The 26,658-nt window shown below is 34.3% G+C and overlaps 1 protein-coding gene across 1 annotated transcript; it reads right to left on the reverse strand.

Annotated features, from left to right (window-relative positions):
• Window positions 1–19,042: 19,042 nt before the first annotated feature.
• Window positions 19,043–19,981, reverse strand: LOC110944932. Its single transcript, XM_022186576.1, has one exon. It carries the CDS (start codon window positions 19,979–19,981, stop codon window positions 19,043–19,045), a length of 939 nt encoding a protein of 312 aa, XP_022042268.1.
• Window positions 19,982–26,658: the final 6,677 nt, after the last annotated feature.

Consider the following 26,658-nt stretch of genomic DNA (forward strand, 5'->3'; position numbering starts at 1 on the left):
TTTGATTTTCACATGATTTGCGTAAAAGACCCATTTGTATCCAACATATTGTACAACTTCAGTTGTAAGGACTGTTGGTCCAGAAACTTTCCATTTCATTAGAGAACTAAACTCTGTCTTATTTGCGCCTTTCTATTTTGGCCAATCATTTCTTAATATTCATTCATAGGCAGATCTTAAATCTTGATCCTAATCACTTAATCATTTTAAGCGCTACATTATATACAAAAGTATAATGACGTCGATTTTCTTTATTCCATACATATCTTAGACATGATACAACTTATCGAGATCTCTTTATTTTTCAGGTACCTGAGATTCTTCTTGAACCATCATGTCTATTGTCTCTTTAGGAGATCTTATTACTATAACCTCGACTTGACCATCTTAGTTACTTGCTCCAATTTTCGAGGAATTTTATTATTGGAATCAACTAGTCTACCACGCTTTAGGCGTGTAATAGACTCATTACAAAAATATGTGGTTGTCCTCTTGAGACACAAATATAACTGGAGCATAAGCAGTTGATTATGTGACTTACTCAGTCACTATATTTAGGTCAGTGAACTTTTCTGGTAATTTGCTCTTTAATATTGGTAAATGAATTATACTTTAAACTTCTAGTTCATAGTTTATAGTCTGAGGATCAAGATGACATGATAATTCATTTCACTTTTCACTTTCCAACTGCTTGTTATCTCCCCCTAATGTTGGGAATATTCATTCATTAAAGTGAAAACCAATGAGCCATAAACGAATTTCTCACTAATGGCCTTAAGTATTTAAAATCATAGACGATTATTTATACCCAACATATTCTCAAACTTTTTAGAAGTCGCATCTTTGTGTGGTGTGGTAGATGAGTTTCAATATATGTCGCACAACCAAAATCTTTGATGAGACATCTTTGGTTCCTGACCAAAAACCAACTGTATGGGGAGAACTATAACTTATTGGCTTGATGTGAATTGATGGTACTATATATAAAATTACATGTACCTAAATGAACTTTGGGCTCCTCTCATGATCATTGGTTTTGTAACCAACAGTAGACGTTTAGTATCATCTCAACAATAACACTTATTCCAATGATCGTTAATAACTTGGGAATCAAATTCACTATTATCAAATAAATATACTAATCTGTATTAATATGCTTGCTATCACATTAGCTAAGCCACAATCACACAAGCTTCAGGTTGTGGATTCGATAACCATTTACACGATGCATCGATTTTAAAACACTAAATGGTATCATGTTGGGATATGCATATCCTTTAATCACTTCCAAAATATTTAGGGATATGCACCCTTCTTTATTTGGCAAAAATAAAATTTCCCTTGAGAGCAAACAATACATGCTAATTATCAGCTTGAAGAATCTTCTAGTTCTTCATTATATTTCACATCATCATTGACTCGGTGTGGTCTAACCGGTCATGCCAACTAATTAAATTATTATGATATATAAACTTCTAGTTTATGATCGTATGTGTATTACTTGCTCGTATGTAATACAAAAAGTATGATACGAGAGAACATATTATAACTTCAAAGTTAAAACCATCACGTTATGCAATTACTCCTTAGTTTGCACTTTTGGTGGTCCATCTCATTATTAAAATGGCCATCATTACAATTCTGATAGTCAATCTCATCATCACAAGTGTCTCAATTAGGTCCATCATCACATTTACAATGATTAATATCACATTCACTTTTAGGAATGGAGTAGAACCAAAACAAGCTTCATAGCATTTCATTATTTACTCGGTCACATGAGTATAAAATCATTTCAGTTTTTCATAACTCTTATAATGATATTGCTACTTTAGGAGCATATGTCTCAAGTGTGACAAATGAAAAGAATTTAATCGATTTTTCATTGTAAATAATGTTCTCTATGCCTACCATCAATTGAGAAGCAGTTGAGTCGTATAAGATTTATCAATCTTATATCTTACGACCTTTATAACGATCATTGTATAGTCGTCACATTATTAACATGGTTGATCTCATTACATGAGCATCATAACAATTTCCTCAATTACCATGATTACGAACTTTACACCAATTATTATATTATCACATTCAGTTCAAGGAATGGATTATAACCAAACAACTATCAAGGTGACATCATTACAATTTTCTTAGTTGTGTACATGATCTTCACCTTTACACTGGTCATTATATCATCACATTCACTTCATGGATTAGATTCACACAACTTTCACGTGTGGGTGTTTTAAAACTTATATATTCTTTAATGATCTTGCTACTCCAGAATGGAATTTTTTTTTATTCAAACTTTTCTTATAAATAATCTTCTCATCACATGATATAAAATGAGAAGTGGTTATATGACCGAGTCATTTAGATTGACCGGTTTTAAAATCTTACAAGCTTCGATAAACTCATAATGAGCTTGGAGAAGTTAGACACTCCAGGTGTCTTTTTATATAAACCTTGACCACAATTCAATCGTTTTTATAGCTTGTCATATACCACAACCCTGGTCACTTTGATGTCCCCTTCCAAATTTATAAGATCAATTGAGAAGTAATTATATGTCCGAGTAATATAAGATTCATCGATCTAACATGAGTATGACACTTCGGGTGTCATATCTAAACATATTCATATACTCTTTCATGAAAGTCATAGCAATCACAACTTTAGTTTAATTGTTCTACTTTATAGTAGCTATATAAATAAATAACAACATATAGAATACAAATTACACATCAAATCAAATTATATGATTTTATAACATATCCTCGTATAAAACCAATTATGATAAAACTTTATAAAATAAGATATGTTGTTGTCAGTTACAAGAAAATATTAAGTAATATTTATATAGATATTCAATAGCATCCATAAAGCATATAGAATTACAATAGACACCTATTCACAACAAAGTTAAAGTATGTAACTTTCAACATTATAAGATATCATGTAAAACAAGTTATATTTACGTTAATGCTATTAAACAAAATTGAAATAGTGTTAATTTTCCAATAAAACCCATTATAGACCATTCTTTATATTCTCAACATTAAATACATTAACTTTTAAAATATTAATATTCCATGATATAATACGAAAGGTATCATGAAATTAATTTAGAATCATAGCTAAACTTTTTATATAGTCATGTTGATATAAATTAAATCTCATATCAATAGTTAACCAAAAATTGTGACTTTTAATCATACAAGGAATCGCTGTTTTTTTTTATTATTTAAAACTACATGCTTAAGACTTTAGAATCCAAATGACATATAATCATCAAGTAAATGCAAAAGTTGATGTATTTACTTGTGAATCATTCATTCTTCTCAAAATAAGAATTTGACACCATCAAAACATGAAGAGGCAACAAACTGAAAATCTCTAAATATCATGCCTGCATTTCGGAATATTCAAGCATACAAGAAAAACTAATAATTAAATCTTATGAGAAGCCAAATATGATCGTACCAAAATCTGAGAAGAAAATTCAAACAAACTATAATTGCTATAATAGAAATCAGATAGTATGATAAGAAGATTGCTCTTAATAGAATTCAGATAATATCATAAGAAAATTTAAATGATAAGAAAATTGCTCTTAATAGAAATCAGATAATATGATAAGAAAAGTTAGCCTTGTCTTTGAGATCATCGAAACTCCCACATAATTTGATACTTATATCAATATCAGTGACAATATGTTATAACACAATTTATATTGATCAAAATATTTTGTAAATAACATGAGTAAAAGTTATACGAATAATATTATTCAATATTAAATATATAAATAAATATATATATATATATATATATTTCAAATAATTTAATATAATTCTTTTTTGAACTTATCGCTTAGTTGATAATTAGAGTTCTTCTAATATTATAACAAATTATTTTATATATTAAAGATTGAAAGAATTTAAATAATTGAACATTTATTATATTAAACTAGTTGATGATTGGAATATCAGGGGTTTGTAAGCAGGAGCAGAAGACAACCTGGATGGCGACTAAAACCTCATTGGATAATCTGCAATACATCGGATCGATTGTTGTTGCAGCAACATCGGTGATGATGGTTACGGTTTTCTTGGATAGAGCATTTTCGTGCTGATAACGTGTTGTGAAACAACGACCTACTAGCAATGTATAGAGAAGAATGAGAGAATGGAAGATGGATGTCTTATTGATGTTATCATACAAAATACATGAGCCACTATATATAGGCAATAACATTAATACAAACATAAATGTGACATGGGAGTTAAACATGTGGATAGTTACTAATAATGGATGCATTCATAACAGCTAGTTTATTAGTATGTATACATAATAATTATATTATGATGTGGAGCATACAAGGAAACAATCCAATAAGACTGATTGGGTTTTGATTTCTTTGGTTGTGGGTTAATTGGCATAAGGCCATTTAGAACTTTGGCAATTTTTTTGTTGATTAAAATAAGTATGTTATATATTACCAATATTAAATAAATTTCTTAATCATATATATACATATATATATATATATATATATATATATATATATATATATATATATATATATATACACACACATTAGTAGGGTGCTCGCGCGATGCGGCGGGGGCAACACTTTGCATTGCGGCACTCGTTTATGGTAGTTTTCTTATTAGTATAATAATTATGATAACATTATTGTGGTGGATATATGTCATAAGTGTTACACATATGTAAATTTTTGTTTTTTATAAAAATTAATAATCAAAAGACAAAAAATATTGTTTTTTTTATAAAAATTAATAATCTAAAAACAAAAAATAAAAGACAAGTTGTTATAATTGTAAAGTATAATTTTATTCTTTAAAGTTCATAACTTTTATTAAATGTCCACGTAGTACTCATCCAATACGCTTTAAGTTTAAAATTTTCGTTTTTATAAAAAATAAAAAATAGTATTTGACTCGTAAGTACGTTTTAGAGCTTTAACTTAAATTGTTAAATTTCGGTTTTTTACAGATATAAAAAATTAATATTTTTATAAAATTTTAAGAACTGTTTTTATAAAAAAAAGTAGGATGTTAAGAGTTTATATCTTTATTAACTTTATATCATACTAAGTTTAGATTTTTAGTTCGTAATTAATCTTATCTATATTAGTCTACTTTTAACTTATAATACCTAAAAATATGCAACACAATCTACCATGTATCTAGTCAAGTTGGTAAAGAATTCTTTTGAAACTGACTAATATTATCTATAACAATATAGTTGAACTTATAATTCCTAAAAATTTGCAACACATTTTAGTAGTTATCTATTAAAGATTGTAAATTTATGGAGTATTTTATTTATATTACTTGTTACAAAAAATGTTTAAAAAAGAATTATTTTGTTATAAAAACTAAATGTTTTGTTTATAAATAAAGTAAAAAAACTGTTTTACACATGTAAAGTTTCGTTTTTAATAAAAAATAATATTCAAATGACAAAAAATAATAGATAAGTTGTTATAGTTGTAAAGTAAGTTTATTTTGTTGGTTAAATAGTAATGTTTATAATTTTATTCTTTAAAGTTCATAACTTTTTTTAAATATCCACACGGTACTCATCGAATAAACTTTAAGTTTAAAATTTTTGTTTTTATAAAAATAAAAAAATAGTAGTTGACTCGTAAATATGTTTTACACATTTAACTTTAATTGTTAAATTTTGTTTATATATATATAAAAAATTATATTTTTATAAAATTTTAAAAACAATTTTTATAAAAAAAATAGGATGTTAAGAGTTTATATCTTTATTAACTTTATATTATAGTAAGTTTAGGTTTTTAGTTTAGCTTTAAAGTTTATTACTTTTTTATTTTTTAATTAAGAAATACAAATTATTAGATAAATATCCAAGAATAATTGCAATATTTTATAATTTCAGCTTAACTATATCTAACTGCAATATCTATTTATTGCAACTTTAGGATAGTAACTTATATAAGTTCAGTTGACTTGTAAATTTAGGATACTAACTTTATTTTGAACTTTATTAATATGGTCAATAACTGCATTATATTAACATCAAAAAATAAAGTTCAAATACAAAATAAAATTTATTCATATGTCTAGATCAAACATATCAACAAAAAATGAAAAAAAAAAAAACATAAAAACACTTGATAGATTTCATATTAAACTGCATGAAATCCGTTCTGCTTCTGAATTGACACTCGAGGTATTTTTAGTTGGGTTTTTCTGGTTTGTGCTTGAATCAGCAGTATTTTCTAATTCCTCTTCTTTGTCATTGTCATCAGAATCGTCGAAATTAATAACCTAACTCCATTTCCATTCAGAGAGTCTCTTAGATCTCTTCCTTTGAGTCTCAAACTTCCGATCCTTAAAAAGGACAAAATTTGAATACAAAAGTTAAAAAAGATTAAATAAACCTTATAGTTATCTCTTCACTAAATTCACGTTGAAGATTAGACTTGTATGGACTAAACATTGCACCATAAGAAATAATATCAACATTTTTATCACCATCATCCTGCAATAAAACACACATATAATAACATATTAATATTTTTATCACCATCATCCTGAACATGTTAATATGAAAGATATACGCAAAAATAATACTTAAAAACCAGCAAAATCAATACCTTAGAAGCTTGTTCGACAAATGGGTTGTTTAAATTGGCATGTTCATCATGCAACTGAATCTGAAAAATCAAATAAGTTCACATTCACATAAAAGTAAATAAAAGAAAAAAATTATTCACTGATGCGATATAACATAACTGACCTTAGAATTTTCAATCTCGCATGCTTGGTTTTTCGCAACAATTGAATTCAGAACTGGATCTATTTTTTAACTTTGTTTAGCAATAGATATAAGGTGTCCTGCTATGTATTTATAGTAGTAACTATACAAGTACATTAGAGTTTAATTTTAAATTTGTCACCCCTTTATTTAGGAAGTTTGTTGTGGTTAGTTTTAAGTTTTTATAAGATATATCTAAGTATAGATAATAGGCAGTTTTAATAAAATAAAATATGACACATAATATCTTCATTTTATGTTATGGTACTTTTAATTCTTTTTGTTTTTGTTTGCATAGATGGATCACATCTTTGTAGATTAGACACATTAGATCACATGTATTAATTACTTGTACATTAAAGCATTGTCGACTTGTACCTTTTAATCCGTGCGTCTTTATTGAACAAGACAACTACCGAAACGTTGACAAAAATGTGTAGGTCGTCATGCTATCTTTGGATTTTTTTTAAACAATATAGTTTGTAAGATATGTCAAGAAAATGTAAAAAAAAAATATAAGTTTGTTGTGGAGGGATGAATTCTAACTAATTATCTATAATTTTGTTAAAACCTTAGTGATTTAAGTGTAATAAGTTTAGGGGCTAAAAAATAAATAATATTTAAAAGACCAAATTACCCTCATTTTAGGGGTCTTTCTATAAATAAAGGGGGGAAAAGTTCTTATTTTTTGGATATCTTAAAATACCCCTCCCTCATGCATTATAATATAGTACAGATATATAGGGTCAGGATTTAGAGAAAACGGTGGAAAATGTGAGAACGGTGAAAACACTTATGGATCGTCCGATCAAAACAATCTATGGACTAGATTGGCGCGGTGGCGTTTTCATAAATAACACGAATTCTATTAAGTGGACGCACTTCATTAAGGGTAAAAGGGTCTTTACACTTCTATACCAAAAACGCCAAACTAATGAATAAAACGCCATTACGGGCCAAAACACATCCCTATATAAACAAAACATCTCAGACATAAAAACACACCCCCTAGAACCTGAAACGCCATATTTCTACTATATACCATTCATATTACAAACGCCAAAATCCCCAAAATATCAAACACACCTACTCAAAACGCCATATTTTACTGTATACCAATCATCTTAGAAAACGCCAAAACACTCAAACATCAAAGATTCCAAAAAATCGACGTTTCTTTCAGATACACTATTTCCTCAGCAAAACGCCAAAAATGGCAAATATCATTTCTTGTATATTCAATATTGTTCTACGCCAAGTTTCAGAGAATGCATTCTTCACTGAGGTGTTGTGACTCAAATAACATTTTACTGCATAAGATGGACAAATCATAAACAAAAAGATGTTGGTGTCAGACTTATGTCGTTTTTTGTGTTTTGTTATTGATGAATATTATAATGGCATGAAGAGACGAATGACACTGATGAGTGGTTTGAAAATACATATTAAAAAAAAACTCATGTCATTTTGTCTTTCCAAACGGCCACAAAAACACAAGCATGATAAAGCCAAACCTCTAGTGAACATGTTTCAAAGAAGAAAGATACTGATGACAGTGAAGATTTAGAGGATGAATTGTTTCTATTTTTATTTTTTTTTATTTTCTTTTTCTGTTGTTTGTTATGTATTTTTCAACTTAGAATAAAAAATACATTATATTAATAAAACGCCAAACAGTCATAATGCTTGTGAAACGCCATAATGCAGTAAAACGCCAAAAACTCCCAAACTATAATAAAAGTAATTTGGAGAAGTATTATTAAAAGCTAAAAATGGAAAAAAGGCCAAAAACTACTTAAAGCCATTAAAGACGCCAAACTTGGGAGATGGAAAGTCTATGACCCTAAAAACTCATAAAAAGTTGAACAAAAACAGTAAAAATACACACAGTAACTTAAAAGACGGCTACTTTATTAATATCATTTATTATAAAAAAATCCCGCCTAAACTACGCGCCAAAAACATCCTATAAGAGAGACGTCTCTGCACAATCAACTGATCACAAACCAAAAACAACGCCATATTTCCTAGAAACCATTCACTTTAAAAACGCCAAAAAAATAGTTAAAAAAGCCACAGATGCGGAACCTCGTTTCTTCTATATTAAGTATTGTTCTGAATAAAGTTTCACTGAATGGATTCTTTCTCTGAGGTGGGTATCTCTATAAGCTTTTGCTGAATAAGATGGACAAATATTCATGAAAAAGAGACTGATGACACTGATATGTCATCATGTCACTTTGTTCTTGATGGATATATTGATGGCATGAAGGGATCAATACATTCGAGCAGGCGTTGATCTTCAACATGTCACCAAACAAGTATATATCAAACCACAATAAAGGATGCCACAAAAAATAAGCACCTTCGAAAGACGGGCGTTATGTAGGAAAATAAGGATCTACATAAGGTATTCAAAAAACAGGTTCAAAACGCCAAAAAGGTTAAAGTAGAAGAGGCTGATGACAGTGAAGATTTGGATGAGAAATTAGATTATAATTTTTAATTTTTTTTTCATTTTCTGTTGTTTGTTATCTAATTCTCTGTTGTTTATTATCTAACTCTCTACTAATAAAAAATTGAGTATAAAACGCCAAAAACTACAAACACCAAAACGCCTGATAGTGTGAAAACTGTGAGAACGGATGCTAGCAAAGCATGATGTTGCTATATAAAATGCCAAAAAACGCCAAACAAAGTATTACTGGAAAAATCAAAACTAATTGACAGATGAAATTGAACGAAACAGTAATTGCTAAACAGTAAAATGAAGAGACAGTAACATTATTGCCAAACATTTATTATATTAAAAGCCACTACATGGAAAACTGAATTTATTTATCGTTTCAAAACGCCATAATTGTCTCTCACATTATAGGCCTGTATCCTACATGTCTGTCACAACACTTGATAGAAAAAAAAATAAACATCAAGAAAATTACTGATGTTTTTTACATTATAGGCCTGCATCCTGATCTTCAAACAATAAAAACGCCAAATTACTTAAAACGCCAAACTTACTTAAAACGCCAAAATATTAAACGCCAAAAAATGGAAAGGTGATGTGACACGCGTTTAAAAAAAGAAATATGAAAGGACAAAAAAGCCCCTCCGCCCTTCTCTATGTCGCGTGACACGTGTTGGTATAAAATAAAGTATAGGGCGTTTTCTCCTGATATATATATATATACACACACACACACACACACACACACATTAATGTTTAATTTATATAAAAACATGAAATTAAATAAGTTGGTATAAAATAAAGTATAGGTTGTGTGAACATAGAATCAAGTGCTTGTATGTATAGGATATCTAGAATCATGTATTGACTATAAGTTACGCATGCGTTTACAAGAGTACGAGTATGTATACAATGATTAAGTGTTTAACGAAGTATAACAATGAATTTTATTACAAACGAAGTCTAGGTACAATGAAACGAAAATACGATTACAAAGGAAACGAGTTTCCAAAAATAAAATTACAAGATGAACTTTCTAAAACGGAAAGCTACGAAAAGCGAGGCGTTACAACTAAGTTGGGGTTCTGTCTCGTGATGTATTGATAAAGTTGAATTGGTTTACTATACTAACACGCGTGCATTGTATATTTTTAATAGGAACTCAAGAAAATTATCAGGATATATCACTAGGAAGCCTGTAGAAAAACCTAAGTTTACAAAGTGAGTCATTCTCCTTTTTCTCACATTATTGTGAGTCATTCTCTTTTTCTCACAGTTTGTGAGACATTATTTAAAATGCTTTACAAAACTCTAAATTTTTATCAGTTATACTTACAGTGATTAAGTTTTTTTTATTCTATAAATTGCTTGTAACACCCGTCTAATTACTACTTGAATTTAATAATAATTCATACAATTTATATAAAAGACGTCCAAATTATAACATAAGTTCCATAGATAAAGTTCATAAGTAGCAAAACATTAGTCAACTAACAACTAATTCAAACATTCAGAAGTTGTTTAGCAAATTGTTTACATTCCAAAACATTGTCTATTAAAGTTAGATATCGCGGAAGCTTCTAAAGTGTGTTCGGTTCTTCAAAACTTTCTTGACCGCCGTCCGTAAGATCCCCATTGCCACCTAGGGTTAAAACCACTAAAAACATTAGCCTTGACATTAATTTAGTACATATAAACAAGTTCCGACATCGAATTATGAAAAATAAAATAAAACTTCAAAACTGGTCCTGTCGCGTGTCGCGCCAGGATCCGTTCGTTTCGCCGCGTGGCGCGGGAGCCCCCGCGTGTCGCGCCAGTTCATTGTGTCTCCCCCGCGTGGCGTGGGGGAGTACGTTTTCCAGCAGGTTCAGTTCTGTGTCCTGCATTTGCTGCCAGTTCCGAAAAATTCAGATTTTTGACTAAAAATGACCATAACTTTCCGCTCGGGTGTCCGTTTTAGGTGATTCTTTTTCCTATACGTCTGTAAATTCATTACCGACGTGCCTATCACATTCGTCATACCAAAAATTAAATTTACGGGCCGAATGAATAAAAGTCACTTATGCATTATTCGACCCATTCAAGTAACACTCATTTTACTACCCTTTTTAATAGTAAACATAGGCGCTTTTTATCCAACTTCCGGGGCTCATTATCACCGGCATTTTATTACCAATCTCATGGTTTCATGCTCGTAAGATTGTAACTGCCTATGCCAACTATCAATAACTATAACCATGCCATCTCATCATTATTCAACCCGTTTGGCTCATCTACGGAATCCTCCATTATGATGACTACCAAACGACTCCTAACCAATACTTAACCTATTGTTTCAATTAACGAACATTGCCATTCAATCAACACGAACTTATTTCACAACGCAACTAAATATGCTCTAGTTATCAAATAACTCAATGTAACGAATCAAGTTACATACCTTCAAAGTGCGCCCTTCAAACGTAAGTCGCCACCGGCTTGTCCACTCGACGCTCCAGTATCTTTTCCTATAGAATTTAATCACGATACGTTTAGAACTCCTTTTCAATCATATATCGCATAATTTTCCAAATCATCACAATCATGCGTTCTAACTTTAAATTTCAATTTCGAGCCTTCTTTGAGGCATTTTTACAAACACTTAACGAGCAGAATTTTACATCTTTTATTTTCTAATTCATGGCTTGCTACTTAGCCTTGATTAACATCAATTGAGCTATCACATATAGAATTACACATCATATTTTCAGAAATCAGTTCCTATGCATCAATTTACACTAGATTAGCACTCTACACCCTAGTGTTCATCATTTTCTCACAAAACCCATGAATGACCTTCAATGCATTCATGAAACTTCCAGAATTTAGGCATGATTTCACATGTTATTGTCTAGGTTTTTACTCCTAGACACTATATCATCTCTATTCTATCCGAATTGCAAACATGCAACATCAAATTTCGAATTTCCCAAATTCGTGAGAATTTCAAACAGAGAATTAACATCAGATTTTACATACCTTATAACCCCCTTGTAATGAGGATCACTAATCTATGTTCGGATTTTGATTTGGGACTGAAATTGGCCTTCAATTGATCAATTTTGTGGAGCTAGGGTTTGGTGAGGGGTTCTGGTCGCCCCTTTCTCTTGTCTGGTTCGATCTCAACACACACCAATGTGTTTGAGTTTTTAACTTTTTTGTTTTATTAATATTAGTTTTAATTTAAACACATTTGGCCCCTCAACTTTCGTTTTTATTTATTTTAACTCCTAACTACTCATAAGTAATCAACTAACTAGGTTAGTGTCATTCCTTGTTAGTTTATTTTACTAATTTATTTGCAATCTAATTTGCAAATTTAATAATTCATATTTTCGGGATGTTACAAGTCCACTCCCCTTAAAAGGGTTTCGTCCCCGAAACCAAAGTACGTACCAAATAATGTAGGGTAGAGACGTCGCATCTCCTCTTCGGACTCCCACGTAGTGTCTGAACCTTTCCTATGCTCCCACTTGATCTTGACTTGATCGATTTGTTTGTTTCACAAGTGCTTGACCTTTTGATCTAGAATCTCCAATGGTCTTACCACATAATTCAGGCTATTATCCACCTCGATATCCTCATAATGGACATACGCTGTCTCTTCCGCCAGACATTTCCGCAATTGCGACACATGAAACGTGCCATGTATTCCACTCAACTCTTCCGGTAGCTCGAGGCGATAAGCCACCTTGCCAACCCGTTCGATGATTTTAAATGGCCCGATAAACCTCGGGCTTAGTTTCCCTCTTTTTGTGAATCTAATAACGCCCTTCCATGGGGAAACCTTTAACATAACCATGTCGCCTATCTGAAATTCAATCGGTCTTCGTCTTTTATCGGCATATGACTTATGCCTATCTTGGGCTGCTTTCAAATGAGCTCGTACCACTTCAATCTTCTCATTAGTGGCCTGAATTACATCTGTATGGGCCAATTCGCGTGGTCCCACCTCACCCCAACACACCGGGGTTCTACATTTTCTACCATATAGCATCTCGTAAGGCGCCATGCCGATACTCAAATGGTAACTATTGTTATATGAAAATTCGGCCAAAGGTAGATAAACATCCCAACTTCCACCGAAGTCGATGATACATGCCCGTAACATATCCTCTTGTGTCTGTATTGTTCTTTCACTCTGTCCATCCGTCTGAGGATGGTAGGCGGTGCTAATGAAGAGTTTTGTTCCCATCTGTTCTTGAAAATTTCGCTAAAAATTTGAAGTAAACCGGGTATCTTTATCCGACACAATAGATACCGGTACTCCATGACGTGCCACTATTTCGTTTGTATATACCTCGGACATCTTTTCCGAAGTATATGTTTCACGTATAGGAATAAAATGTGCACTCTTCGTCAATCTATCCACAATCACCCATATGACGTCGAATCCCCTAAACGTTTTAGGTAGTTTGGTCAATAGGTCCATAGTGATATGTTCTCATTTCCAAACCGGGATCTCCAAAGGTTGCAGTTTCCCATAAGGTTTCTGGTGCTCCGCCTTGACTTGTAAGCAAGTCAAGCATTTCTCCACATATTTCACCACATCCCTCTTCATTCCGGGCCACCAATAATTCTGTTTCAGATCGTTATACATCTTGGTCGCACCTGGATGAATAGAATATCGGGATTATGGGCCTCATCAAGTAGTAGCGCCTTCACCCCACAAGTATTTGGAACCCATATTCTTCCGGATCGAGTCTTCAACCTGTTCTTTCCATCCGACAAGTCTTTCAACTGGCCGATTATTCGTTCCTTCTTCCAATTTTCCTCTTTCACTGCTTCTACTTGTGCTTCCCGGATACGTTCAAGTATATCCGAGGTCACCACAAGCTGCATCGACCTTACTCGTATTAGGACGTAGTCCGCTTTTCTGCTGAGAGCATCCGCCACCACATTTGCCTTTCCAGGGTGGTAGTGTATTTCGCAGTCAAAATCCTTCACCGTTTCTAACCATCGTCTCTGGCACATATTTAACTCCTTCTGATCGAAGAAGTATTTTAGGCTCTTGTGATCGGTGAATATGGTGCACTTTACCCCATATAAATAGTGCCTCCATATTTTTAACGCAAATACCACCGCAGCCAATTCGAGATCATGCGTGGGATATTTCTTTTCATGTATTTTCAATTGTCTCGAGGCATAAGCTATAACTTTGCCCCGTTGCATCAGAACACATTCGAGCCCCGATAATGAGGCATCCGAGTAAACCACCAAGTCCTCGACTCCGTCCGGCAATGTTAATACCGGAGCTTGGGTTAACTTCTCTTTTAGCGTCTGAAACGCCTTTTCTTGCTCAACACCCTAAATGAATTTTTCCTCCTTCCGGGTTAACTTTGTTAGTGGCGACGCAATCTTGGAGAAATCTTAAATGAATCTCCTATAGTACCCCGCAAGCCCTAAGAAGCTTCTAATTTCCGAAGGGTTCTTCGGGGGATTCCATTTCGACACGGCCTCGATTTTTTACGGATCTACCAATATTCCATCGGCACTTATGATGTGGCCGAGGAATTGCACCTCTCGTAACCAAAAGGCGCACTTAGAGAATTTCGCATACAACCTTTCTCGTCTAAGTGTCTCTAACACCTCTTGTAGGTGGTGTGTGTTAGGAAACTTTATTGTATTTGTTGTTAAAAATAGTTTAAGGTACTTAGAATTAATTCCGTCAACACGAACCAACCGACGAACCGTCCTAGAAGCACTAAATATGAAGACCGAGAAAGAAAAATATCAAGCTTCTAATTCTTTGATTAATGATCTCGACAAGGTTACAAGACTTCAAAATGTTAGCAGAACATTATGGAGTTTACAAGATACAAAGTCAAAGAATTGTGTTAATAAGATAATATATCTTATTAACACATTTAATATCTTTCCTTATGAAAAAGCACTCATAAAGAAAAGAAAAGAAAAAAATAGGAAAAGCATTTCTAAATGATTCAAGACCTTTTTTGATGAAAATGAATCTTTTCTTTAATTAGAAAAACAATCTTTTCATAAAGAAAGATATATTATTTCAAATAGAAGGTTACAACAGTAAAGAAACAAGTTGGTTCAAAAAGAAAGATTAGGCTATGGCACACATACCAACTTCATATCAACCAATCACATTTGAGATAGAATCATAGAAATCTCTACAAATACATAATTCCTTCGTAGGACGAAGGAATTATGTGTGTCATTTGTAAAGTTATATTTCATATAGAGTTTTTTTATGAGAGTTTACCCCCTGGTTTGGCCCAGGGGGTGACATTTAGCTTCGAGTTTATTCTCGGATCGACCCCTTCTTCTTTGATTAATAAGAATTAATTATTGAAGATATATCACTCTCATTGTCTATATTTTTTACTCCTTTGAATATTTATATACTTCACAAACACCCGTCTCAACGAGCGAAGAAAGTTGCATCGTTCTAACAGGGCCGTCAAAGGGGACCAACAAGTGGTATCAGAGCAGATTTGCAGATTTGATAAATTATTTCCAAGATCCCTTGCTCCTATATGAAAGACGTATATTCATGATCTGTTAAAGGTAAAAAGAAATTTTTTTTGCAGATCCAAAAAAAATAAAGCATGTAGTAGAGCTATTATTTTGTTTGTTATTTTCATTACTATTGCTTTTATTACTATTACTATTATTATTATTATTATTATTATTATTATTATTATTATTATTATTATTATTATTATTATTATTATCTCTATTAGTATTTTTTGTATAAAAAGAGGTGTAGAAATAGGATATTAAAAAAAGGAGTTAAACAAAGATAAATGAACTTTAGTTTATCAGAAAAAAAAAATTTGACATCTAAAAAGAAAGTTTCTGATAAAATAAAGTTTGTTCGTATCTTATTTAATGAAATAACTCCATATTCTGGTTAGTTAATCTTCAAAATAAAAAAGGAATGATAATGATAAAAAGAGATTAAAAAAAACTATGTGAAACTTTAGAAAACATACTCATAATTATTATCTTTTAAAAAGTTTTCACAAAATATTCCTTGAAGAAAAGAACATGTACTTAGGCTTTCACCAGAAAAATAAGTGTAAGTAATATCTCTTTTCCTTACTTATTCCCTCTCATCTTAAAAAAAAAATCGAATTTTCTGATGCGTTCGTCAGATTTCCTGATGATTTCTGATGCGTTCGTCAGATTTTCTGTTAAAAAAAAAACTTTTTTCAGATTTTCTGATTATTTTATCAGAAATGTCATCAGATTGATTAGAAAACATCAGAAATTTTGTTAAAAAAATTATTTTCAGATTTTCTGATTTTTTTATCAGAAATTTCATCTGAATTATCAGATTCCATCAGAAATTCTGTTTAAAAAAAAAACGTTTTTTTTCGGTTTTATCAGAAATTTCATTAGATTCATCAGAAATTCTGATCCCAAAAAAAACTCGACGGTTCAATATCATTTTTTATTGCCTTGCATGATTCATTATTTTTTGAAGCCTCATCAATCGACAGCCTAAACACTTATCCTATAATGGATAGAAGATACTTATATCCTAGTTGGTAGGGATACAAGATATAATGCTTACATTTAGGTGGAAGTATAAATCGAGGTGAAGAATTATAACGACAAATGAAATATAATTAGATGATCATCCATAAAAAGTCGGACGTTTGCCAAATAAACTTTCATGCCAATGAAGATACAGTCAACGAATATCACTAAAAAGATGCCTACATGATAACGTGCCAAGAAGAAAAGAAAGATACATCTTCAGAAGTTTATTTGTTATTTCTAACTATAAATGCATTGTTTGTATTTTTTACAACAAATAGGGGGTGACTGTTAGGAAACTTTATTGTATTTGTTGTTAAAAATAGTTTAAGGTACTTAGAATTAATTCCGTCAACACGAACCAACCGACGAACCGTCCCAGAAGCACTAAATATGAAGACCGAGAAAGAAAAATATCAAGCTTCTAATTCTTTGATTAAAGATCTCGATAAGGTTACAAGACTTCAAAATGTTAGCGAAACATTATAGAGTTTACAAGATACAAAGTCAAAGAATTTTGTTAATAAGATAATATATCTTATTAACACATTTAATATCTTTCCTTATGAAAAAGCACTTATAAAGAAAAAAAAAAAAAAAAGAAAAGGAAAAGCATTTCTAAATGATTCAAGACCTTTTCTAATGAAAAGGAATCTTTTCTTTAATTAGAAAAAGAATCTTTTCATAAAGAAAGATATATTATTTCAAATGAAAGGTTTCAACAGTAAAGAAACAACTTGGTTCAAAAAGAAAGATAAGGCTATGGCACACATACCAACTTCATATCAACCAATCACATTTGAGATAGAATCATAGAAATCTCTATAAATACATAATTCCTTCGTAGGAATTATGTGTGTCTTTTGTAAAGTTATATTTCATATAGAGTTTTTTATGAGAGTTTACTCCCTGGTTTGGCCCAGGGGTGACATTTAGATTCGAGTTTATTCTCGGATCGACCCCTTCTTCTTTGATTAATAAGAATTAATTATTAAAGATATATCACTCTCATTGTCTATACTTTTTACTCCTTTGAATATTTATATACTTCACAAACACACGTCTCAACGAGCGAAGAAAGTTGCATCGTTCTAACAGGGTCGTCAAAGAGGACCAACAGTGTGCATGCTCAGCTTCATTTTTTGAATACACCAAAATATCATCGATAAACACGATGACTGACTTATCCAGCATTGGCTTGCAAACCCGGTTCATGAGGTCCATGAAAGCCGCGGGTGCATTTGTTAGCCCAAATGACATCACGAGGAATTCGTAATGTCCGTATCGCGTGCGGAAAGTCGTCTTCGGCACATCTTCTTCCTTGACCTTTAGTTGGTGATACCCCGATCTAAGGTCAATTTTTGAAAACCAATTTTCACCTTGTAATTGGTCGAATAGATCATCTACTCTCGGAAGCGGGTATCGGTTCCTTACCGTAAGTTTGTTTAACTCCCGGTAATCAATACACATGCGCATGCTTCCGTCTTTCTTTTTCACGAATAACACGGGCGCGCCCCAAGGTGACACACTCGGCCTTATGAATCCTTTATCGAGCAAGTCTTGAATCTGCGACATTAATTCTTGTAATTCCGATGGTGCAAGTCGGTATGGTGCTCTTGCTACGGGTTTCGCGCCCTGAACTAATTCAATTCCGAACTCCACCTCCCGCTCTGGCGGCATTCCCGGTAAATCATCCGGAAATACATCTTCAAAGGCACGTACTACGGGTACGTCTCCAATTTTCGGTAATTCTTTCTCGGGCTCGTTCGCGTATATCATAAACGCTTTACATCCGTGCTTCATGAGCTTATGAGCTTTCATCATCGAGCATATTATAGGATTGCCTCCTTTTTGGCCATAGATTGTAACGTGTTTTCCACTCGGAGATGTTAACTTTATCTCCTTACGAAAACATACGACCTTTGCGTGGTGCTGAGATAGCCAATCCATCCCAACGACTACTTGAAATTCCCCCATTGACATCGGAATTAGGTCTATCAGGTATTCTTCATCATCGATGCTTAATTTGCAGCCTCAACAAATATCACAAACTATAAAACTTTTGTTGTCCCCTATTTCAACTTCTAAGGGCACAGATAATTTCGTCAATACAAATGAAGGATGTCGAATAAATCCATATGAAACAAAGGATTTATTTGCACCCGTATCAAACAATACACGTGCAGGAATTGAGTTAATTGTGAATATACCTTAGACCACATTGGGTTCTGTTTTCGCCTCAGCCGCGGTAAGTTGGAAGGACCTAGCCTTCGCCTTTGGAGCTTCTGCTGGCGATTCTTTTACATCTCTCTTTTCAATTAAGTTCGGGCATTCGGACTTTTTGTGGCCGGGCTGATAACATTTATAGCAAACCGAGACTTTACCCGGACACAGAGATGCCGTGTGCCCCATCTTCCCACATATAAGACACGGTTTGTCCTTGAAGCGGCACTCTCCTTTGTGCCCTTTCCCACATACTTTACAACTTGGTGACCCACCTTTAGCATCCACCTTCTTTCCCGATTCTCCAGTTCGAGCTTTCTTTGTAGGGCTTGGATTCACATCATGTGCCCTTCGCTCACCCCTTTCAACTTGTTTCTTCAGCTCGATTTCCCGTTCCCGAGCAACATTTATGATCTCGGTAAGGGTCTCGTATTTTGAAGGAGTTATGAACTCCCTATACTCGGCGCTCAGCATGTTATAGTAATAGTATATCTTTTGCTCTTCATTCGTTACCAATTCATTGCAAAACTTCATCTTATTCATAAACGTCGCCGTTATGTTGTCTATGGTCTTGCCCTTGTGCTTAAGTTGTATGAACTCTTCCTTGATTTTATTAATGACCGCCTTGGGACTATGATGTTTAAGAAATGGCATCTTAAACTCTTCCCATGACATGGCCCTTGCCGCTTCGGCCCCTATTTCATTCTTTTTATTATCCCACCAATCTTTGGCTTGCCCTCTCAACTGACCCGTTCCGTAAGCAACGAAGTCACTTTCATCGCAATGGGTCCTTTCAAACACCCCTTCAATGTCGCCCAACCATCTTTGGCAAATTATCGGGTCAACCTCCCCGTTGTAGATTGGCAGTTTACACGCCATAAATTCATTGTATGAACACCCTTTACGTTCTCCCGATTTCTCTTTCATAAGGTTGACACTATCCTCCAACCTTTTGACTCGTTCCTCGACAAGTGACAACACCGTGTTTTGAATTTTGTCTATAAACCCGGATAGACTACCTTCAATTGCCTTCCCCACTTCTTCGGCAATTATCTCTTTCATTTGTTCGGTGCTTGTCTGCACCGGATCATCATCGTTTCTTTCCGACATCTTGAAACTGAAATGTTTACATTAAACGTTAAACATTTCATTTATAACATTGCTTGTTTCGGTTTAGCCAAGTTCCCAACTTGCTTTAACCGTTCACATTTGGTGCACTTTACGGGTTTGAGTGAATTAATACACTTTTCCCATGCACATCAATTTACTTCTCATTTCCTTACATAAGATATAATCTATTAAAATAATGAATCAATTCTTACCGGACAATCGATCAAGCTTGAACCGAACACTTTGTTGACAACCTTAAGCTCTGATTACCAACTTGTAACACCCGTCTAATTACTACTTGAATTTAATAATAATTCATACAATTTTATATAAAAGACATCCAAATTATAACATAAGTTCCATAGATAAAGTTCATAAGTAGCAAAACATTAGTCAACTAACGACTAATTCAAATATTCATAAGTTGTTTAGCAAATTGTTTACATTCCAAAACATTGTCTATTAAAGTTAGATATCGCGGAAGCTTCTAAAGTGTGTTCGGTTCTTCAAAACTTGTTTGACCGCCGTCCGTAAGATCCCCATTGCCACCTAGGGTCAAAACAACTAAAAACGTTAGTTTTGACATTAATTTAGTACATATAAACAAGTTCCAAAATCGAATTATGAAAAATAAAATAAAATAAAATTTCAAAACTGGTCCTGTCGCGTGTCGCGCCAGGATCCGTTCGTTTCGTCGCGTGGCGCGGGAGCCCCTGCGTGTCCTGCCAATTCACTGTGTCTCCCCGCGTGGCGCGGGGGAGTACGTTTTCCAGCAGGTTCAGTTCTGTGTCCTGCATTTGCTGCTAGTTTCGAAAAATTCAAATTTTTGACTAAAAATGACCATAACTTTCCGCTCGGTTGTCCGTTTTAGGTGATTCTTTTTCCTATACGTCTGTAAATTCATTACCGACGTGCCTATCACATTCATCAAACCAAAAATTAAATTTATGGGCCGAACGAATAAAAGTCACTTATTGTTGGGATTGAACTCTATCAGAGGAACAGATAATTAAAGCCAAAATTGGATCAGAGCAGTGGATCCAAAATAAGCAGATGTCTTCGTACAAATCTCTCCCCTTGAAAGTGATTTCAACAACTGATGACCTCCTATCTACTGATCTTACTAAATGCTGACCTACAACTGCTGCTCAAGTAAAGACCTGATGAAAGACTAAAGCCCTGCTGATTCAATCTACTGCTTTGAGTCAAGCACTACTGATCCGGACAAGTGCTGCTGGGTTCACAACAGTAGAAGGTTGCAGCAGCTGATCAATAGTCTGTTTTGTTTTACAATGTAATAGCAGTAGTTAATACAGCAGTGTTTGTATAGATCAGAGGTTAGAGTTTGTTAGGAGGTTAGATGTCACTTTCATGGTGACGTCAGCTAAGATGCTCAGTAGTTTGCAAGTGCCTATAAATAGATCAGTACTTTGTACTGTTCTATTAGCTCTTTTGCACAATCGTCTTCTTTGCACGAACAAACAACTGAGCTCTGGCTGAGGGGGAGTTTGCATTCATTCATCAATCATTGTAATCGTTATTGAAATAAATTCAATCTTCCGATTCATTATGTAAAGATGTTTGATCAAAGTATTACTCTCGTTTGATTGTATGCAAAGTTTGTTTTCATCTTAATTCCGGTGCACACTCATCCATTTTCACTTTAATTGCAAACACAAAATACAATCAGAATCAAACTCAGATCCAACAATTGGTATCAGAGCTTGGACAGTCAAATTTGATTTAACAATCATTTTGACATAAATAGTTCAGCTCATAACAGTTGATACTGATCGTTTGTTCGTTTGTTGAAAAACAGAGCAATGATTAATCACCATTAAAGTTGATTTCTCAGTGTCTGTAAAACAACAAGAATGACGTCACAATCTCAAGATGATAAAAACATCGGCTCTCTTTTTAAACCACCTATGCTAAAAAGAAATGAGTACAACATCTGGCAGAGCAGGATGGGTCACATCCTCGCTCAACAAAGCACAGGTTGTTGGAGGTCTGTTGTCTTTGGTCCCCATGTTCCTACAGTGCCAAGCGCTGAAGATACTAAAAAGTTCGTTCCAAAACCAGTTGAAAACTATACCGAAACCGACTTTCAAAAGATCGAACTAGATGCTAAAGCGTTTAGCATCATAGCTTCAGCGCTGCCCAATGAAATATATGCTGGACTGTTACACTGTAACAGTGCCAAAGAATTGTGGGACGCGCTTAAGGAACAGTTTGGGGGTACCGAAGAAGTCATAGAAAACAATAGGGAAATCCTGAACCAACAGTATGAAACATTTTCATGTTAAAGGTGAATCACTGACGCAACAATTTGAGCGTTTCAGTTGTCTCATCAGTGAACTGAGGCTTGTTAAAACCACTTTTACAAACTCAACTCAAAATAGCAGGTCCCTCAGGTCACTGCCAGAAAAATGGGACACCATAGCTTTTGTCACCCGAAATTCACCTGAGTTCAAGGATCTGACCTTGACCCAACTCCATGGTCGACTCCTGACCTACGAAAGGGAGTTGAACCAGAAAAGGAAGTTACAAGAGTCAGGAAAAACCGTTGATGATTATACATTCGGTAACACTGCTCTTTTGGGTCAAGAAGAATCTGGGAGTAGTGGTAAGGATTAGGGTTATGATCACTTCATTGACATAACTGCTGGTGCAAATTTTAACAACCCTGATCCTCACTCTACAAGTTATGCATTCACTGCAAACGAAAACCAGATGTCAGACAATCTAAGCTTTGAACTCAATGACCTACAGCATTTTGACCCCACTGATTTAGAGGAAATGGACATCCTGCATCAACTGGCCTTGCTAAGTGTTAGAACTAGCAAATTTTATAAAAGAACTGGGCGAAAGTTCCCAAGCTTGCATGGGAATCTAAGGGTCGGGTTGGATAAATCGAAAATCAAGTGCTACAAGTGTAATAGGTTGGGACACTTCGCTAGGGAATGTAGGAGTCAAACTACTGGTCCCATAATCACTCATCCTAGCTCAAATCCTAGACCTCAAAATCAAGGCACTGTGCACTATGCCTAATATGCCCCAGCAGCTCAAGTGAACACTGCTCACTATGCTGCTGCCCCTGTGCCAGTGCACTGTGTCCAAACCACTGTTCCACAAATCCAATATGTTCAAACCCCTATCCCTCAGGCACAAGTGCAACTTGTACCTCAAACCACTGCTCCAGCAGCAGTACAACCAGATCAACAAAGTTTCTTCACTCAAGGGTTTGTTGACTGGAGCAGTATGCCTGAAGACCTCAGTGATGAAAATTTTGCACTCTATGCTTCCAATGTTTCTTCTCATGATGAATTTTGTTTGATGGCACTAGAGTCAATACAGGAGGGTGTTGAATCTGAAGAGGAACAGCTGGGTTCTGAAACAGTGGATGAGGTGACTGAAGCAGTGGTTACTGCTGTGGCTAATGAAGTACTGTTGGGAGAAAGTTCAGGTACCCTGATTGAACAACTGACAGACCCATGGTCAGAAGAGAACAAGGAAGAAAAGAGAGTAGAAAAAGCAGGTGAGAAAGAAGAAAGAGCTGAAGATGAAAAAAAATCCTCAATGTGATTGTGCAATGATGGCTGCTGCCAAGGTAACACCTCAAGTTCTTGAAAAACTGTGTTCTGACAATTGCATTATTGCTTTTGCTAACATCAAAGAGGTGAACGAAAACCTTCGGGATAAAATCTTAACTGATGAAGTCAAATTTGAAAGATCTCTAAAAGAACTTAAAAACAAATTGACTGAAAAGGACAAAGAGATTAGCAACTTGAAAGAAGAGCAGAGCATAACCAAAACCCAACTCCAAACTTTGGTATAATATACCATGTTTGCAAAAAGGAGTTAGAGTCCACCCAGATCACATGTGAGAGATGGGTGGAATCATGCAAAGGGTATGAGGTTATGCTTGAGAAACAGATAAAAAGCAATGTGAAATTTGGGGTTGGCTATAGAAAACATGATGATGAAAACATTGCTTTTGAAAAATCTGTTCAAACCACTGATGTAACCACTGAGTTCATCCCCACAAACAAGAATGGCCAAGAAGTGAAAATCACTGACAAACTTGGTAACAAAATCACACTTGACAGACCAATGGGATCCTCTACTTTTGAGGAGCTTGAAAATCATCAGTTTAAACCTAAATGGTCTGATGAGTGTGATATTCTTGAAAATTTCAAGCCAATGGACTTTACATCAACTGATGGTGTCAAAGCTCCAAAAGCTAAAGTCATACCTCTCAAGGACATTCCAGCAGTGGTTAAAACCTCTGCTGCAAAGGAGTCTAAAAAGAGAAAGAAGAAAGAAAAAATTGATAACTTGTTTTGTGAATTCTGTGAGAAAAGGAACCATCTAACAAAAGATTGTTTCCACTTAAAAGCTTATGATATAAACAGAACAAGTGTCATAGTTCCAGCTGAAAGTTGCATTGTTTGTGGTAAAACAAACCACAAAACTCAAGCATGTGTGTATCTCAAAAACTTTGATGTGAAAAAGAATGAGTACCTTGCTAAAACATCCTTGAGTCCATCAGCATCATCATCTGTCAAATTCACCAAAAAACAACCACTGTTTGTACCAGTTCAAACAGCTGTCACAAAACAGCTGAACCAAACATCTGTCAAAAGAGATGTTCAGGTTACTAATGCACCCCCTGCCAATCAGTTCAGAAAAGGCAAGGAAAAACAGTCTTACCAAAGGATTCCACACGTTTATGAGGCCTACAAAAGGCCCTCTAAACCTAAAGTGAATATGCATCCTTTTGGTTATCAGCAGGTGATTGGTCAAGACCCTCAACAGTGGTTAGCAAGAAACAGTACTAAAACTGTTCAAACCCCTGACCTAACCACTGTCCATCACTCTGCATCCATACCAGACACTGCTGAATCCCCATCCAAAGCCCTGTTGGCTTTGGAGCCCTTAATGAACTAATCCTTTTACTTCATGTGCAGGGAGCTTCTGCATCCTTTGATAGTCTTTGGTATGTAGATAGTGGAGGCTCCAGGCACATGACAGGATGTAAAGCCCTCCTCAAAGACTTTAAAATCCATGGAGGGGGTGATATATCCTTTGGGAATAATAGTAAAGGGAAAGTTCTAGGGTCTGGCACAGTGCAATCTGGAAATGTAAAATTTGAAAATGTCAATCTAATAGACAATCTAAAATTCAACCTTCTGAGTGTATCACAAATGAGTGACAAAGGGTTTGGGTCATTCTTCACAAAAGATTTTTGTAGGATTGTTGGACCAGAAATGGTCAAAAAGATTGAAGCAATAATCAAAACTGGTCACACTAAACTTGTTGCTCAAAGAAGTGACAATGTTTATGTTGTTGATATGTCAAAAGAGTGTCCCAGAGCTGATGCCTGTCTATTCTCAGCTGCCTCTAACAAAGAGACAGAACTTTGGCACAAAAGGCTGGGGCACACAAATCTTAAGACAATCAGTGAAATCTCAAAAAATGGTTTGGTGAGAGGCCTACCACAAAAATTGTTTTCATGTCCTGAACATTGCATTTCCTGTTTAAAAGGAAAACAGCATAAAAGTTCTTACAAGTCCATTGAAGAGTCCAAAAAAACCCAGTGTTTGCAAATGCTACACATGGATTTGTTTGGCCCAGTTCAAGTCATGAGCCTCAAAAAGAAAAGATATTGTTTGGTTATTGTTGATGACTTTTCTAGGTTTACATGGACTTTCTTTTTGCACTCCAAAGATGAAACTGCTGGCATTTTGCAAGACTTTGTGACAAAGGTTGAAAAGCAATTTGACCTTCCAGTGAAAAGCTTCAGGAGTGACAATGGCACAGAATTTAAAAATAAGGAGTTGGATGCCTTCTGTGTGAAGAAAGGGATTGTAAGGCAGTACAGCATCCCTAGAACACCAGAGCAAAATGGGGTTGTTGAAAGAAAGAACAGAACTTTGATTGAGGCTGCCAGAACCATGCTTGCAGATTCAGGTTTGCCACTAACTTTCTGGGCAGAGGCAGTAAACACTGCTTGCTATGTCCAGAACAGAGTTTTAATAAACCCCAGGCACAAAAAGAATGCTTATGAAATTCGGTATAAAATCAAACCACTGATCTCCTATTTCAAGGTGTTTGGCTGCCCATGCTTTATTTTGAACTTAAAAGATTCCATTTCAAAATTTGCAGCCAAAATTGATTATGGTTATCATCTGGGATACTCAACCACTGCCAAGGCATACAAAGTGTTCAATACACGGACCAAGGCAGTGGAGGAGACTTTGAATGTAAAGTTCAATGAACTTTCATCAATAAAAATCCCAGCAAATCCTGCAGATCTGTTTGATCTTGAAAAATTTACTTTTGAAAATACTGTTGTCAAGACTAACAGTGCAGGTCCATCAGAGGATACAACACCAGACTATGGGTATGAAATCATCATCCCTCAAAGGTCTGCCACAAAGGGAAAAGCACCAGCTGTTCAAAACAGTTGTCAAAGCTCAACCACTGCTACC

The sequence above is a fragment of the Helianthus annuus genome, chromosome 6, assembly GCF_002127325.2.
Source record: "Helianthus annuus cultivar XRQ/B chromosome 6, HanXRQr2.0-SUNRISE, whole genome shotgun sequence".
Classification (NCBI taxonomy): domain Eukaryota; kingdom Viridiplantae; phylum Streptophyta; class Magnoliopsida; order Asterales; family Asteraceae; genus Helianthus; species Helianthus annuus.